The sequence below is a fragment of the Adiantum capillus-veneris genome, chromosome 3 (assembly GCF_014529385.1).
Source record: "Adiantum capillus-veneris isolate H3 chromosome 3, ASM1452938v2, whole genome shotgun sequence".
NCBI lineage: Eukaryota > Viridiplantae > Streptophyta > Polypodiopsida > Polypodiales > Pteridaceae > Adiantum > Adiantum capillus-veneris.
The window spans coordinates 141,700,425-141,719,152 of record NC_140933.1 but is presented as its reverse complement, the minus strand read 5'-3'; the positions used below and the strand labels follow the sequence as shown (position 1 = coordinate 141,719,152).

At 42.5% G+C, this 18,728-nt stretch overlaps 1 protein-coding gene and 1 pseudogene across 1 annotated transcript in view; both read right to left on the bottom strand.

Moving 5' to 3' along the window:
- Positions 1-12,314: 12,314 nt before the first annotated feature.
- LOC147461822 (uncharacterized) lies at positions 12,315-12,928 on the bottom strand (annotated as a pseudogene).
- Positions 12,929-13,418: 490 nt separating this feature from the next.
- Positions 13,419-18,728, bottom strand: part of LOC147461821 (uncharacterized) — a 43,487-nt gene continuing 38,177 nt past the window's right edge. The window contains exon 2 of the mRNA XM_086506475.1: positions 13,419-14,005. Within this exon, the coding sequence (XP_086362601.1) occupies positions 13,516-14,005 (490 nt within the window). The 3' untranslated portion in view covers positions 13,419-13,515. The remainder of the gene's footprint in view (positions 14,006-18,728) is intronic.

Below are 18,728 nucleotides of genomic sequence, written 5' to 3'. Positions count from 1 at the left end.
ACAAGAGAAAGGAGAAAGTGCAAGACAGTCGGCCAAAGGGTTGATAAAAAGCAGACGGAACAACGGATGGATCAACAAACAAAATCACTGACCTTTGATGCAATAGAGGGTTTGAAAAAGAAGGAAAAGCAAGTTGATGTGGCTGAGCAATCAGATCATAGCCAAAAAGACCAGCATGGGCCAAGAACGCAACGCACAAAAGCGGCCATAAAAGAAGGAACCGAGATAGTTAGCTCATTTGACATTGACGGTCACCTAGAGCAGATCAAACTGCAATTCCAATGTCAAAGAGCTCTTTACAACCTCAAGGAGCTGAAATTAGAAGGTAGCAAAAAGGAGGTATCAAGAGCAGCAGCGGAATCCTGGCAATTGAAGAAATAAATAGAGGCACTAAAGAACGCACAAGTCTAGGCTCAATCGGAGTTGTAGAGAGAACAAAAAAATGCAACTTACTATTATAAAGAAGTGCAACAATTCAATGAGGCAAACTCCGCATTATAGATCGAACAACAACGCCTAGAGGAGGAGCTAATCAGAGAAAAGGAACAGAATGAGAAGCCACAAGGCTCATATGCAGTGGTTAGCAGGTCTCTCACTCAGCTCCTGGCCATAGAGGAGGCACCCTCCTCTTCGATTATGAGTGCAGGCTCTACTTCCTTGAGAAAGGAAATCAAAGAGTGAAAGGAGGTTCTAAAACAAGAAAAATATGACAGACAGATCATGACAGCAGGTCATAGGGCCCTACAACAGGCCAAGGATGAGAAAATCGAAGACTTAAAAAAGCAACTAGCTGAGGAAAGAAAGGAAGTAGAGGCTCTGAAGGCAAACCAAACAAAGCATCAGCAGGTCCCAAGAGAATTTGAGCAGGGTGAAGGATTCGCACAATCTACGTTCAAAACTCATCAAACAGAAATGCCCACTATGAGCACTGGAAAAGGCACGCAAGAATCTGCAGATCCAGCCATGACATCCACCTCCAAATTGGCAAAAAATGAAATTTAGTGTTGGATCTCAAAAATCAAAGACCCTTCACACAAGGCATATATGCAATATGAATTAAAAGTGCTGGAATCGGCGGCCCTCCTCATGATCATTCCAGATGAGGTTGCAAAAAATCATGGGCACGAAATGATCGCACTACCGTTGATGTGGCAAGAAGTGCAATTATGGCAGCAAAAGATGCTCCCAAAAATTGAACCAAACAACAGAGGGGACTACAGAGAGGTTCCAATTACAGTCCTTTAGATTGAAACCATCCTCGACAATCAACCTCTCTGGAGAAAAAAATGGTTTGACCATTGACCAACTAACGAAACCTATTACAGGAACGCCCCCCAGCATTCATGGATCGACCCCACTTACTGTCCCATCAACAGATGGTGATCTTGGGACAATTTTTACAGTTGGCAAAGAAAAAAGACCGACAGTGCTGAACTACCCGGTAATTACCAAGCCGCTCAATAACAACCCCCCATCAGAGCATTACATGGTGCAAACTCTGAAAGGAGTAATCAATATGATGAAAGAAATCCCAGACCTCGCTTGTCAGATACTCGTAAAGATTGCCAAAATGCTCATCACGTGAATTACAGCTTTCAAAGACATTGAAGCAGCAGAGCATCCATGGTAGGTGTTTGTCGAGGGGACGCGGGGTATTTGCTTGGATATGGAGACCGAAATCCCCATCAAAAATGTTATCATGGGATTATATGCAAGAGTCATGTTTCTGCCATCTCATTACATGCAGACCTTCGAGGAAGCTTTCATGACAGGTTTCTTTGAAGTGTACTCTTCCATATTCAATCCAATGATAAAAGATCTACCAGCCCGCCACATCGCCTACCAAAGTACAATCAGAAATAATCCCTTCAGAGAGCTGGCAACCAAAGTTGAGATCAAAGCCAGAGCTCAGAAGTTCACAAATCTCACTGCAACGCTCGAAAGAAGGCACCAAAGGAACTTCCTCAGATGCAGCTTGCACGAGGGCATGCAATGAATAGGAAGGGGGGAATGTTTGGTGGATACGGACGCATACACGTGTGTTCACACCAAACCCGGTGGACACTATTTTTTCATAAAAAAACCCTGTAATTCAGCCTAAGATGAGTTGTAATCATTATGAGATTACGCCATACCCTTTTTTATTTCTCTGAGTCTACCCCTTGTAAGAGGCCGGATGGCCATGGGAAAGTCCCCTAACTTTTTAAGTCAAAACCCTTAGTTTTGAAGAGGAGATTATCATTATCTAGAAGAAGAAAACGTGCACTGTGGAGGCTTCTTGTGATTACAACTTGTAATCATCTTTTCTCGTGAATGGGTAATCAGAATTCTATTCCGAATAGCACATTGTGTTCCTTGTCTCTTGCTCTACAATCTAAGTGCAATCATTTCCAATTCTGTTGTGGTTCACGACGTACCGTTTATGAGCTAAATGCATTGATTTGGGAGTGAAAATGGTTGTTTTTTGATGTTTTGACAAGTTCTACCAAACAGCGAGCGAACTTGTTCAAGCAAGCTCAAAACCGAGCAAAGTTATTAAGTGAGTTTCTCAAGTATATGTATATTTATTCTGAGAGAGAGAGATAGATAGATTTTATTATCGTCCTCGGAGGTCAAATATGACCTATGGGACCAAAGTTACATGTGATGTAGTATGTGTGTGGCTGATGAGTGACTCTCAATGCTCCAAAATTGTGGTGATGAGAGTCGCAATGGAGAGCCCACACTTTGGCTGGGAGAGGAAAGTGTGTAGGTCTAAGTTACAGCTGAAAATGTGAGAGAAGCAAGTTCGAATGTGACCAAAAGCTGAGCACTCTATTATTGTGTGGTACTCAGATTCTCGAACTTGTAGTGAACATAATGTGCACAATTGATTTGACTCTTCTCCATTTCCCCAATGCCCTATCTTGCATCGAAGGAAATCGGAGCTAAGCCGAATGGCTGCGATAGTGCATATCGCCGACAAGGGGATAGGCTCAAGCATGTAAGTGTGAGTACAGGTTCCTCTTTCGGTGAAGACATGGTTTTGTAGTTGGGGGCAATATGGGTGGTGTAATGTATGAAGCGTGATCCACCAGATTTCTCCCAAGCCGTAATACATTGGTGTTGTAGAAAAGCTTCATTCACTTGGGAGTCAATTGAAGCATCATGTAGCAAGTGTAATGCATCCCATCTCCCAAACCACTTCTTTATGTCTTGCAGCCATCCCGTGCTCAAGATCTTGCTTTTATACGTCTTTTGAACTTTTTTGCTTGCTTCCCATGCAATTGTAGGATGTCGATCTGCGGGGTTTTGATACATCTTTATCATGTACTCCACAACCCTTTCCATGCCCATAACCTCATATTAATAGTAAAATCAATGATATGTATAATGATACTAGATTTGTATAATAATGGACTAACTTCAAAACATGGTCCATTTACTTCTAGAACTTTCAACATGAAGTATTTCTAAGTTTCCATTTTTTTCCTAGCAATGGTACTGACACTTATTGTTTGGTTTTAAAGAAATCTCTCTCTCTCTCTCTCTCTCTCTCTCTCTCTCTCTCTCTCTCTCTCTCTCTCTTAAATGAACTCTCTGTGGGTTGTTGCAGAGAGTTCTTTTAAGAGAGAGAGAGAGAGAGAGAGAGAGAGAGAGAGAGAGGATGTGTAATATACAGGACATGAATGCGCCATTTCTTCTATATGCGCTGACACTACAAGAACGCGTGTATAAGCATGAGTTCAATTTTGAAATGTTCAATGGCAGAAGCTCTAGCACAATGAAGTTGTTGTAACTGGTAGAAAATATCCCAGAAAGACTCTGTCTCTTTAAGGTAATTACCTAATTCCTGCAAAGAATGTAAACTTTGTGATTATATTCTAAAGACAAAACTCCTGACATTCCTGTATTCTAGGACGTCCTAGAAGCATGGTAGAAAATTTCATACTCCATTGTGTTGCAGCAACTAACGTCCTCAAAGTCTCTATCTCTGGAAGCTCAAAACCAAGGGCCTTTCCTTCGTTCACAAAGCACCTTAGATCAGTCAACAAGCAATTCATTCCTGCAATGATCTTTAAGTCCACCTCCTCTACTGCGGGAGTTGAAGTTGTGGAGGAGGCAAAAGAGCTTCAAGTAGGAGGAGAGAGCATAGTTTTAGAAGTCAAGCTGTTGGAGGTCGTCATTGCATATTGCGTTCCAGGGAGTGTCGTAACTGATCAATGTCGATTGCCCGCTAATTGGACAACTGACTCAAACTCACGTCAGAACAGAGAAAACACTGTCACCAAAATCTTGAGAGGTAAAGATGAGAGCTCCTCCCCCCCCCCCCCCCCCCCCCCCCCCTCTTAGAGAAAAATTATCATTCTCGGCTACACCTACAAACACCAAAAAACTGAACTAGCATTGTTAGCAGTCAAATCAAGCATAAAAGAAGGCCACCGGCATCGAGGAGGTGGAAAGAAGAATAGATTATGAGTGTCGTATCGGATGAACGTCTTGGAAACCTTGCACATTCTACAGAGGATCCTCTTGCCATCGCCAGGCTTCATTTCAACCGGTTTCAGCAAACGGTCCCCCCACATATTGGAATTTGGGATATTGAGGCAAAGAATATTTCCTTTTTCTCTCTTCATCTGTTGTGGCGAGCGACACAGAGAGAGAGAGAGAGAGAGAGAGAGAGAGAGAGAGAGAGAGAGAGAGAGAGAGAAAGAGAGAGAGATTGGCTAATTTCTGAAGGGAATATAATGTGTGTGTGAGAGAGAGAGAGAGTGAACGAGAGATGGGTGCCGTAGTGGAATGTAAGCGCAGTAGCAACGCTGGCAATGGTGTTGCGAAACAGCCTTCTAAGCAGATCCAAACCTAGCTCCAGGCGGCAAATCCTCGGCCGCATGCCATGCATTGGAGCGAGAGTCGAAGACCTCTGTAATGAAAGCAAGCAAGGATGCTACCACCTTCGCAATGAACTGGATGGCTCCAAAATTTCCCTACACCAACGACCGTGCGCCGGTGCGCGGTCACAAGTCCAATGTAAAACATACTTTTTTCCAAAAGGGAAAATTACCTTTCTAATTTGTGGAAATTCCTAAAATACCCCTCATATTTCAAAAATTTCAAAAATGCCCTTGTATGTATTTTGGTTGGATTGCTCAAGATTTTCTAATCTTAATTCTTTTTTACAATTGAGATCTATTTTTGAGTGCTTAGCATGTAATTTTTCACAAATTACCTCGGGGAAAAGGCAATTATGTTTAAAAATAATGAAGCAATTCATGTCCAATGCCTACATAACCGATTTTAATCCTAGTTTAAGCATCTTGTATTGATAGACAATCAGTCTTCTTATGAAAAGCTAAACAAAAAAATCTTCGGAGAATTTTAATCTCACAACTTGGGGTATTTTGGAAATTTTGGGAAATTTGAAGGGCATTTTGGGAATTTATGACAAAATACTAGCGGTATTCTAGGAATTCTTGAAAATTGAGGGGTTTTATGGGAATCTCCATAAATTAAAGGGGTTTTTTGGTAATTTTTCCTTTCCAAAAAAATGACAAACCTACGTATGAGGAATACTAAAGTAAAATTGACTAAATTTGAAGGTTTTTACACTATATTAGATCTGAGTTGGGCCCATTGTAGTGGGGGAGTGGGAAAAAAATAAGAGCCTCATCACACCATAAGCTAAGGCACCATACGTTAGCATTTGATAAACCCTTTCATCACCTTCAACTTACGACTGCTTGTGGGAAGATTGGCTCAACAACAACACAAGATCTAAATAGGTTATGTGATCTACCATAAACCGTCCCCTACTCTGGCTCGGTGTTTGCACATTTTATGCACATACAAGTATTGCCTTAATGCTTACAAGGCCTACAGTGCACACTGCAGGCACTGAGCTTTTTGGTGTGTGAAAGCTCGTTAACAGTGCTTATAGCCACTATAGTTTCTAGATCCCCTAGGTGGGACGAAGCTCTAAGATCCCAGGTCACACCTCCTCTCTCCTTTTCTAAGGGAGATTCATAAGGGTTGAATGAGGGCCATGTGTCAATTTTTGATCTGAAGAATGTATCCTACATGCAAGGAGGGGGTATGCATTTGCACATAGGATTAAATAGAATATTATCCAAAGGTAAAGGTTGAAAAGATGTCATAAAATCTAATATCTAACCAACCCAAATGATTTTCTCATATTAAATTGATCACTTAATGTGGGAGAATAAACGGGAACAAGTGTTAAGATATAGATATGTGCTTATAGATCTATCTCAACACGGGGCCAATGGTAAAGGGGCCCAAAAGGGAGATGGTCTATCAAAGAGCAAGGCTAACCAATGGAGCATAAGAGCTTAGGGTTAGCTTCATTGAAGACCTCCAATAAATGTGTGAAAAAGTCCTTTGACCTTAGGTAAGCTAGGGCTGAGCTTGAGGTGGGAACCCGGCCCAAGCTCGAGGTGCTTGTCCTGCTTGAGGTGCTTGTCGTGCTTGAGGTGTTTGTCATGCTTAAGGTGCTTGATTAAGATGCTTGAGGTGCTTGACTGGCTCCATGCTTGAGGTGCTTGACTTGCTGCATGATTAAGGTACTTGAGGTGCCTTGAGAAGCTTGCCTGAGATGCTTGTGGGAACACCCCCTAGTTCAAGTGCTTTGTCATGCTTGGTGAGTAAGGTGCTTGATCACCTAAAGTCAAAATCATTCCTACAAGAGGGGAGGCGAGCCCTTTTCCTAGGGGCTAGAGAGAGAACACCCACTCACACACACAAGGGAAGCCCCAACTTGAAGAGGCAGCAAGGACACATGTCAGGCCCCTACCCATGTTACCTTCATGTGTTGCTTGAAGCCTATTGGCTAAGCTTCAAAGGGGTCCAATGATAAATTACATGAATTATCTAATTGTTTTAGCATTTATCTAGCCCTCTCTCTCAAAAAGGAAAGGGGGACACTTGTCTCAAGGCTACCCCTTCTGCTTGTAATGCCTCCTGCTCATGATTGGCTAGGCCTGGGAGGGTCCAATGAGCTTCAAGCATGAGCTACAAGGGGAGGTCGACCCAAGCTAGCTAGGGGATTTCTTGAGGGGTATACTCACTCACACGCACTCACAATCACTCTCATTGTGTGCTATGCAAAGTGCAAGAGCTCCCTCTCCAAGCAAGTAGAGGTGGAGCTGAGCCTACACCAACACTCTTGGCTATGGAGTGCAAATCCAACCAAGAGCCATGCTTCAATGCTTAAGCTTGACATCTCCTTCTTCTTCAGTACTATGCTATTATGTATGCTAGCAACAAGAGTATGATAAGTGAGGAACTAGTTCTTTCTCCTATGAAATGTTTCTTCTTCCTCTTCCCTACCCTCATTCCCTGCTAGCTCTCTCCACCTTCGAAGGTGTTTGCGGTCTTGGGACTGAGGCTTGGGACAATTAAAGCTTTCTTCAAGTTCATGTTATGCTATGATTGTGATGCATGAAGCTTTCCATCTTCATTGCATCACCTAGGTCACAAGGAACACAAAGAATGTATTGTAACAAGTCTCTCTTAATGGGAGAAATCATAATACAAATGCCTATTGGAGGGGGGACCGGCTCCACATAAATCCGGTCCTCAACTGTTGTCATGTTCTCTAAATTCTCTCTCTTGCAAAAGTATTGTTCATGCCAAGTTAACTAATTGCTATGATTATGTTGCTACCTTCAATTATGTCTACCCGCTATGCTCACAAAATTATTTCTCGAAAGTATTCTCATTAATTTCCGCTATTCTCAAGTTGAATAGGCTAATTCCATTACAAAAGATGGCATGGAAAATTAGAATAATTGAACCAGGACATAAGATGACGTATTTTTAAACTCTACAAAATTGAACAGATAGATGTGGATGATTCATTTATGTTGGCTCACATGATATTAAGCATGGGGTTGCAGCACCATGTTTAGCACCATGTTTTTGGGGTCACAGCAAATACATTTCATCTAGGTCAAACCATAGGGGGTCATGAAGGGTTATGCTTGGTTTTGCAATACAAGCAACACACACACCTGGAAAGATTGTTAAGCGGCAAGATCAAAGCTAACAAAACAATTTTAGACTAGAGTGGATTTGGGCAACTGCATTACAATAGAATTAATTAAAGGGATTATTATTGTGTGCAATGAGAGACATGTTTTTGAGTTTGGCATAGAGGGATCAAGGGCAAAGGAAGTTACATACTCTATGAAGTTGTCTAATTTTCCATGGTGTACCTACAAAGACTTCAAAAGAGAGAGTCCAAGAGGTTGCCTTATGTGCCATGCAAGCATCTCTACTATGTGTTTCTCCAAATTTTAGTTTTGAACTCTCAAGCCCATAAAGACATGTTCGAAGCACCCTTCACCAAGATGGAGGTCTTTCAAACCTTGGGTGGAGCACAACCAAATGTATAGCAATACTTTAAGTGTCTCAGGTTGTAAGAGTTTTACATTGTAGGGTATTTTGTTATCGTCTATTGTGGATTTGAGGTGTGTCCTAAAGTGTTTATCAGAGTGATCACAAGTTTTTAAACTTAGTTGTATAATGAAGTTCTTGGATTTAGTGTCTTTGTGACTATGTATCAAGGTGCATGTGAACACATTAAAGTAAGAGTATGGTTCTTTTGTTTGAGACTATCTGAGGGCTAGAAACATATTTACTTTGCTACACTATCCTCTACCAAGTAACTATTGAGGTCTTGATCTAGTCTTTCTCATTGTATGTGTTCACTCACTTTCTTGTTCGTTCGGAAGTACTCGCTCGAGGATTGAGATTCCTCTGTTTTGACCATGGATAAGTGTTTCTATGCTTAAGGTGGATCTTTCTAATTACTTCTGTTTCAGTTTTCTGCACATTTTTTGTGATGAATCTTGATTTATGTACCTTCCCAGGTGGTGGCAGAACTTGTCCCATAAGTGTTGTGATACCTCTCCTTAAGTTTCATGACATTCCAGACTTGTTTGGATATCGAAAAGGCATGATTACATTGAGTGTTGAGAATGGACGCATAATGATTGTCTGACTAGGAAGTGGTTGATTTGCTTTTGTCGTAAGAACGAGTAGTCCTCCTTGAGTTCACTTTGGTGAGATTGACACTCTCATTAAGTATCCGTGCTCCACCCTGAGTCTCTTCCTTGCATATTGAAATTATGTTAGTACAAAAGAGCTATACTGCAAATGCTCGTCGCGGCGACCCGCTAACTAAGGATTTTAATGTTTTTGAGTTTATAGAACCAATCCTCTTTGTGGCATGGACTTCATGATTGGTATGCTTTCCATGTCCACTGTAATTTGATATGCTTGTAATAGGCCAATACTGTTGAAGTAGTGTGTGAGCTACTTTTGATTTTTGTTGATCGCTCTCTTGTGGAATTTGTCATTGCTTGTCATTGTAGGCCATTCTTTGACATGTCATCATTTGATGGAGCTTTGTTGTAATTGACCTTGGAGGGGAATAAAGATTCTCTTGATAAGCATTTGGAGACCTGCAGTTTTTGCTCCAAGTCATTGTCGATTGATTTGAGTTTATAGAACCAATCCTCTTTGTGGCATGGACTTCATGATTGGTATGCTTTCCATGTCCACTGTAATTTGATATGCTTGTAATAGGCCAATACTGTTGAAGTAGTGTGTGAGCTACTTTTGATTTTTGTTGATAGCTCTCTTGTGGAATTTGTCATTGCTTGTCATTGTAGGCCATTCTTTGACATGTCATCATTTGATGGAGCTTTGTTGTAATTGACCTTGGAGGGGAATAAAGATTCTCTTGATAAGCATTTGGAGACCTGCAGTTTTTGCTCCAAGTCATTGTCGATTGATTTGGGTAGCCATTTTCTTATTGTTGATATAGAAGGAATATATACAAGACGTTGATGATGAGGGTTTCTAGATAAGGTTCTTAAAATCTAGATGCCCAAAGGAAAAAAAACCGGTGGGAAAACAATGCCTTTGGTATACGCTCTTATTGGAGTTGAGCATTTGGACTTGAAGTACATATCATGCAAGGTGAGTGCTTGGGAGAAACAAAGGAAGAGTGCCTAATGCAAGTGCCAATTATGGGACACTCTATATTCTTGTAACATTTAATGGCCTAGTAACTTGTGTGTAGCAGAAAATAGCATGAACATAGTGAGCATTTCATTAGAATAGATTCCTAATGAGAATAACAAGAGTGCTTGGGTGGAGAGAGCAACAAAAAGTATAACACCTAGTTAGATAGCATGAACAATACTTCAAAAGAGAGAGAAATTAAGCTATTGACAACAGTTGAGGACCCGATTTACATGGAGCCGGTCCCCCCTCCAAAAGGCTTTGTATTATGGTTTCTCCCATCAAGAGAGACATTTTACAATACAATTCTTTGTGTTCCTTCAATACTAGCTAGTCTAATGAAGATGGAAACTTCAAGCACTAATCAAAACAGTTATTAAACACAACATCAATTTGCTCATGGTCTCAGACCCAAGACCTCACACACCTTCAAAGATGGTGAGAGCTACTGGGGTATGAGACTAGTTTGAGAGGAAGGAGTATTCTTACGAGAAAGATGTACATCTCCTCACATAATTAGTCATATTAGCATAGCTTAGATTAGTAATTAGCATGGTAGAGGAGATGAGCATGCATTGAAACTTGGATCTTGGTTGGATTTGCATCACAAAGTCAAGAGTTGTTGGTGTAGGCCTCCCTTCTCACAAGCTTGGAGTAGGTGGTGACAGAAGAAAGCCGGAATGAAACATCTCTATAGCTTGGCCTCTCTGCCAGTCGGGATCACAAATCCATCCACTCAAACACCTGCAACTACGACTCCAAAGACTGCAACCCAAGCCCCCGACCATCGTGACTTTACAAACCCATGTAAGGGTCGCCCTTGCAATTAGTGAGCTCTTTTTCCAGCCGTGTACTACAATCCACAATCCCTAAAGGCCCCTCTCCCCTTTTAACTAACGCTCTTGACTGTCCTTTTTAAACCTGCACTCTCTCTCTCTCTCTCTCTGCTAGTCCACGTGCTTGAAATGTCACCCTTGTTGAGTCCAAAGCCACATCACTTAAAAACACCAAAGGCATATTTTCAAAGAAGAGCACCGTGTCACGCGGCTATTTACACAGACAGCGCGAAACTAAGGTGCCGTTTTTGTATGCCACGCTTGCCTTGTGCACTATGGTCGGCCTTCTCTGTTGATGATGAGTCCCCTACTCAGAGTCTTTTTAGACCTTTTTAATGGCCTCGCATGAGTCTGGACTATCCTTGTCCTTCTTGCCTACAGCAGTCCAAGAGTCTTCATTCTCTCCTCGGCTTCTGAAACCCGTGCTTTGTACCTCTCTTTTGTGCTCTCTTGATGGATTCCCTGTAAGACGTTCTCTGAGCTCCCTTCCTTTGTTCTGCCTTTTCTTGGTTGCGGCCTTGCACAGGTGGCCGGCCATCTTCCTCTTACTCAGGCATGTAGTTTGCCTCCTTTTCCAGCTCGGACCTCCAACCTATGGCACCCCCTCTTCTACAGCTATCTCTCTTGCTTCTCTTAATGCCACGCCCTTCTAGTCTGCAGCACTCTCCCCTTCCTTTTCATGGCCTTGGGGCTCCCCTCTCAGACAGTGCAATCCAACCTTATCACTTGGTGGTGCCCCCTTGCTGCACCTTTGTTTTGCAAACTCCTTCAGGATTTTTTTTGCCTTCTCTGCACTCCTCCCCTCTCTCCAATTACCCCGCGTGGCCTCCAGAGACCTCCCCTTCGCAGAAGCCTCCCTCCCTTTCTACCTGCTCGCCCCTCTATGGGGGCGCCTCCTTCTTCACGTGCAGGCCATGCTCGTTATGATTGCAGACGTTTTTTTGTATTTTAACACTTCCTGTTTATAACTCTTTAATATCTTTTGAGCAAGAGCTGATTCCCACCCTAGCATTACTATCCTTTGATTCGGTGCTTGAGTTCCTCGTCGTGGCTGCATCGAGCTTGGATCTCACCATCTTAACTCTCAACTTGACAAGCCATCACATTCACTTTTTTGGCTCTACTGCAAGCAATACCCAATGCCTATGAAGCCTACTGATGTAGCCTCATTCATCACAACATGAATGATGCTCGACCCTCAGTCGCCTCAAGCTTCAATTGCATCCATTCTTTGCAAACTTGGTCAAACGGCAAGCAGTAGACCATAGTGAGGAGCACAAATCAATAATTGGCATTTCCCAACACTGTACAAGCAACTATATCACACTCAAAAGTGGAAAAAGCGAGCACATCATATATACATGAGCCGGCAAACTTCAAACCAAAAAACTCCTATCATAGTTTGCCAACCCCCCTAGCCTTCTGGAGCATTCATGCTCAGCAGCAACACTAGTAGGTGCTCACTCCACCTAGATCCCACACATAAAAACTTGGCCTTCCATGCATTAAATTAGTAACCAAAACCTCCACCTGGCTCCCAAGAAAATTTCAAAAGCTTGCCATGCATTAACATCACACCAAAAAACATGTCATAAACTCTGTCATCCTCATGCATATGAATCATAAGACTTCCCTCCTCAAAATCTCTTGCACAGAAACCTGTAGTTGGGCCAAGATAAGCCACATTGCATTCCAAGGCCTGGGGAGCACTTATAACAATATCATGAGAAAACGTTGTGGCCTTCAAGAGGCATTGAAAGCATACATGCTTGCAAAGAGGCATACAAATCCCTTAAATACATTCATAGCACTTGCACAAGTGTACCATTCTTCAGAGCATCTATGACCGTCTCAAGAGGCACTTTCTCATCAAGAAAATGTTCAAAAGACTTATAAGTAACATCTTCTAGCATACCAGTACCAAATGTAAAAGAGAAGGATACATTAACACCTGCTTCTGATAAGAGGTTGTCAAAAAAACCAATATCATCACTTACATCATTACACAAACTCTCCACCTGCACCACTTCGTCACACATACTCTCATCATCACAAAAGCTCATAACGGCCTCTTCAACTGAAGCATCCTCACTCTTCTCTACTATTGGTTGCACACACACCTCACAAGAGACAAGTCCCTGCTCTCCCTTTCCTATGCTTACATCTTCACTCCCCCTAAGGGATTCCAAAGTTTGCTTCTCTCTCTCGGCATTTTCAAATTCTACCAACGATCTTGCTTTCAGTGATCTAATGTCCCTCATGAATGGAGCCAAGTTAAATACAATCGATCCATTGCAGGAAGACTCTTCATCAACAGATGCATCATCGAGCGAGGCACTATCACATAAATCATCTTCACTCAAAAATCTAGATGCATCAGACTCAAAATTGCTACAATATCCATCTTCTAAAACCTCCTCATCATAATGCATAGGCTCTATGATAGATGAATCTTCCACCATGTCAACCACCGACCTTTCCATAAGGGGCAAGCTATACAGATCCGACTCCCAAGTGTCTCCCTCAAACAAACTCCACAACATATGCCAAAACTCTCCTTGTAGTAATTCATGACAAGGGAGTCCTCTATTGAATCTTGAGGCTTTGCCAACCTCCAATAGCGCATTAGCAATGAAACCTTCAAGGTTGACTAGCTGTAATGCCACTTATTTGGAAGCATATGCAAAAACATAAAAGCATCATGAGACAAGCCTTGTGAAGCATATGCAGCTTTTGCTACATCACTGTCAATCTCAAGGCGCATCATTTCATGCTCAACTTGTGTTATCCAAGATTGTATGCATTCACTTGAAGTGCCACAAAAGTATACATGACCTCTTGCTGGCGGCTTTGAACAGGCATAATATTTCAACAAAGCATACTTCATGAGTTTCCAACTATATTTCACCTGCTCAGGAAGACATTCATAAAAATGCCAAGCATCCTTGTACAACCTCTCATACATGAAATCAGCCCTCTCTACATCATCAAATATATCAAGCTCTAAAAGCAACATATCTGCTTCAACAACCCATGCCTGTACATCCTCATCCCTTCTTCCACAGAAGCATACATTCATTGCTGGCGCCATTTTTGCAGAAGTTTGTGATGCCTGTGTCGGATGCTCAAAACCAAAACACCTGCTCTAGTTACTGAAGGTACTCAAAGACATGCTCCTCAGTGGCGGGCACCAACACAATGACAAAAAAAGCCGGAACGAAACACCTCTATAGCTTGGCCTCTCTGCCAGTCGGGATCACAAATCCATCCACTCAAACACCTGCAACTACGACTCCAAAGACTGCATCCAGCTATCAACCCAAGCCCCCGAACATCGTGACGTTACAAACCCGTGTAAGGGTCGCCCTTGCAATTAGTGAGCTCTTTATCCAGCCGTGTACTACAATCCACAATCCCTAAAGGCCCCTCTCCCCCTTTAACTAACGCTCTTGACTGCCCTTTTTAAACCTGCATCCTCTCTCTCTCTCTCTGTGTGCTAGCCCACGCGCTTGAAATGTTGAGTCCAAAGCCACATCACTTAAAAAAACCAAAGGCATATTTTCAAAGAAGAGCACCGTGTCACGCGGCTATTTACACAGACAGCACGAAACTAAGGTGTCGTTTTTGTATGGCACGCTTGACTTGTGCACTATGGTCGGCCTTCTCTGTTGATGATGAGTCCCCTATTCAGAGTGTTTTTAGACCTTTTTAATGGCCTCGCATGAGTCTGGACTATCCTTGTCCTTCTTGCCTACAGCAGTCCAAGAGTCTTCATTCTCTCCTCGGCTTCTGTAACCCGTGCTTTGTACCTCTCTTTTGTGCTCTCTTGATGTATTCCCTGTGAGACGTTCTCTGAGCTCCCTTCCTTTGTTCTGCCTTTTCTTGGTTGCGGCCTTGCACAGGTGGCCGGCCACCTTCCTCTTACTGACGCATGTAGTTTGCCTCCTTTTCCAGCTCGGGCCTCCAACCTACGGCACCCCCTCTTCTACAGCTATCTCTCTTGCTTCTCTAAATGTCGCGCCCTTCTAGTCTGCAGCACTCTCCCCTTCCTTTTCATGGCCTTCGGGCTCCCCTCTCAGACAGCACAATCCAGCCTTATCACTTGTTGGTGCCCCCTTGCTGCACCTTTGTTTTGCAAATTCCTTCACGCTTTTTTTTGCCTTCTCTGCACTCCTCCCCTCTCTCCAATTACCCCGCGGGGCCTCCAAAGACCTCCCCTTCACAGCAGCCTCCCTCCCTTTCTACCTGCTCACCCCTCTATGGCGGCGCCTCCTTCTTCACGTGCAGGCCATGCTCGTTATGATTGCAGACATTTTTTTTATTTTAACACTTCCTGTTTATAACTCTTTAATATCTTTTGAGCAAGAGCTGATTTCCACCCTAGCATTCCTTTGATTCGGTGCTTGAGTTCCTCTTCGTGGCTGCATCGAGCTTGGATCTCACCATCTTAACTCTCAACTTGACAAGCCATCACGTTCACTTTACTGGCTCTACCGCAAGCAATACCCAATGCCTATGAAGCTTGCTGATTTAGCCTCATTCATCACAACATGAATGATGCTCGAGTACCCTTAGTCGCCTCAAGCTCCAAGTGCATCCATTCTTTGCAAATTTGGTCAAACAACGAGCAGTAGACCATAGCCAGGAGCACACATCAAAAATTGGCATTGCCCGACACTGTACAAGCAACCATATCACACTCAAAAGTGGAAAAAGTGAGCACATCATATATACATGAGCCGGAAAACTTCAAACCAAAAACCTCCTATCAGTGGTAAGCTTTCCATTAAAGCTTGAGAAGGAGAGAGAGTCTTCTTGCTTCACACATGAGTTTGTGTGAGTGTGTGTGGATAATGCCTTGAGAAAATCAGCCCCCTCTCTCTCTTGGTCGACCCCCCTTGCTATTTGCTCATGCTCACTCCGTATTAGACCTCCCCAAGCTCAGCCAATGGAAATTAAGCAGCATAAGTGATAGCTTCTGGCATGTGTACCCCTTTCCCCTTTTGTGAGAGATTTTGCTAATTTATTAATGCAACTAAACTCTCGCTGGATCCCTTTGTCTCTTGGCCAATAGGAATCAGACAAGCCATTGGGTTGTTGAATGCTCATTGGACCCCTAGGAAGATTGTCCAATAGTCTTCTAAAGAGCTTAATTCTAATTGGTTCTTCTATTAAGTGTTTCTAAATTAATTAAACTAGACTTACTCTAGCCTAGTTCTCATTGGTCCACCTCCAAGGCCATCTAACAGGATTTGAGTACACCTTGTGGGCATGTGGGCTAGGGAGCTGAGATGTGTCCCTCTTTCCCTTGTGTACAAAGGAAGCTTGTGTGTGTGTGTGTGTGTGTGTGTGTGTGTACAAGTTTCTCTCTCACCCCCTACTTCTTGGGCTCGCCCCCTCATTTGTAGGGCTTGAGAAAGACTTTTGGAACACACACAAAGCATCCAATTTCCCTAGGCTTTTGACCTTCGGACACAACCTTTGAATTTTGGAACCTTAGCATTTTGGAAGTCTTCATGGGCTGAACCTTAGAGTCTTTTAAGCCCATTGTTTCACATTTCTCTTTTCCATATGGCCTCCCCTTTGGATCCCTACTTTCCCTCCTTTGAATCCCTATTGTGCCCGGTCTGCTAGCTTAACCAATATTCTAGCTTTTTCTCCCCTGGCACTTTCCCATATTAAATGATCAGTTTAACATGAGAAAATCATTTAGGAGAATTGGATACTGATTATTATGACATGACCTCTCTCTTGAAATCATAGTCGTCCTCGACTATGGGGTAAAGAAGATAAAGCATATTCATTAGTCCTTTTCCTAGAGGGTAGAGGATCCCTATGTTACCCTACGACATCCTTCCAGAATGGATGACTAGTCCATTTGGTGCTTGAGAGCCTAAGCTGCCGCAATCATGTTAGCACATTAGTCATATCAATCTTCCATAGTAGAGTGACAAGCTCTACTTGGTGTTCGGGAGACGCTGTCTCCGCAAACTTGATCTAAGCATGCATACTACTTCATTTTTGTGCACAATAAAGAAAAAGATAGTCTTATAAGATAAAAACGTTTTTCATTTTTAACATTTGTACATTTGCTTACTCTAGGGAAGCATTGTAAGCATTGACAAGGTTTAGGTATCCTTTAATTGTATGCCTTGCATCCATCTAGCATCTTCAAAGGATAATTCTTAAACTTAATAAGATATCGTCGAATAGTCTTACCGCCTGTTAATACCTTGTCTTCATGTCGAAGAATGGACTCGGGCTACAGTACCTCTTCTTTGTCCTCGATCTCATGTGGGTCTTCAATAGTTGGTTATTGAGGTGGCTCTCCTAGGCCCTTAGTAGGCTCATATGGAAAGCACTGTGTATGAGCCAGTGGTTGGGCAACTTGAGTTGATAGGCCATCTCATTGATTGGCCTAAGAATCTGGAAGGACCATAGTACCCTTTTGCTAACTTATCGTAGTACTTTTGTCGTCCCGTAGGATTCTTGCTGGTCGTGCGCCTTAATCAAGCCTTGGGAGATTTGAGTAAGACCCAATTATTTTCTTTAAAGGCTTGGGCTCTTCTGTGATTATCAGTAGCAGCCTTTTGCCTTTGCTGTGAGATAGAGATAGCATCCTTAATCTTTTGGAAAGATTCTTGTATGGCTCAGCTATACTCATCTGCAGCGAAGATCTTCCCCGATATCTTAAGTAGCAAGGGACTTTTTAATCTTCTCGTTTACCTTAAGTAGCAAGGAACTTTTTGATGCTTTTCTCATGGACGTATGTACAGTGTTATTGTAGGCATACTCAACTAAGGGTAAGTACTTCTCCCATTGGGATCTTTGATCTACTTCCGTTAAATAGGCCTTTAGAAGATTGAGAATTGTTAGGTTAGCTATTCCACTTTGGCCATCCGTTTGCGGGTGATAAGCCGAAGAGAAATTTAGCCTTGTCCATAAATTCTCAAAGAGACCCTTCCAAAAATTACTAGTCATTCTAGGATCTCTATCCGACACTATTGACATTGGCAAGCGATGGTACTTCATAGATTTTTGAAATGAAGAGGCATTAGGAAATTTCGGAGGTCATTCATTAGGAGATTTCGGAGGTCTTTTGGAGGGCCTTTTGGTAGAGAGAGGAAAATAAGATCCTCCAATGAGAGAAGAGCCTACGTTACGTAGAAAAATAGATTGATATTAACAAAAATATAAAAGGTGTCCCTCTCCTCATTTAATAATCTAGTGGTCCTTGAAGACGAGCACTCTCTTTTATTTAATGCGAGCACTTTTTTCAGAAGGTAGATGCGCTGCATTTGATACGGGATACGTCATCACTAGAACTCAAAAAGTCACAAAACTATCAAGTGGTGGAAGATTTTGAAACTTTTGATACTGCCAATGCGTCCGGAACACACATATCTCCTAGAAATGAATGTCCAATTGCCTCGCTTAGACATCCAAAGAGGCCAAAAATGTCAAACACCCTTAAAAGAACATTTTACTAACGGCGCGCGAGGGGGCATTTCAAAATTTTGGAATGCCTCCTCGCGCGCCGTTAGTAAAAAGGCCCTTTTCCCCTCTTTTTAGGGAGCTTTTTGAGAGGAAAATGTCCAAAAACCTCTAAAAAGGGGCTTTTTGGAAAGATAAGTGTCCAAAAATCACTAAAAAGAGCTTTGTACTAATGGCACGCGAGGGGGCATTCCAAAATTTTGGAATGCCTCCTCACGCGCCGTTAGTAAAAAGGCCCTTTTTCCCTCTTGTTAGGAAGCTTTTTGAGAGGAAAATGTCCAAAAACCTCTAAAAAGGGGCTTTTTGGAAAGATAAGTGTCCAAAAATCACTAAAAAAAGCTTTGTACTAACGGCGCGCGAGGGGGCATT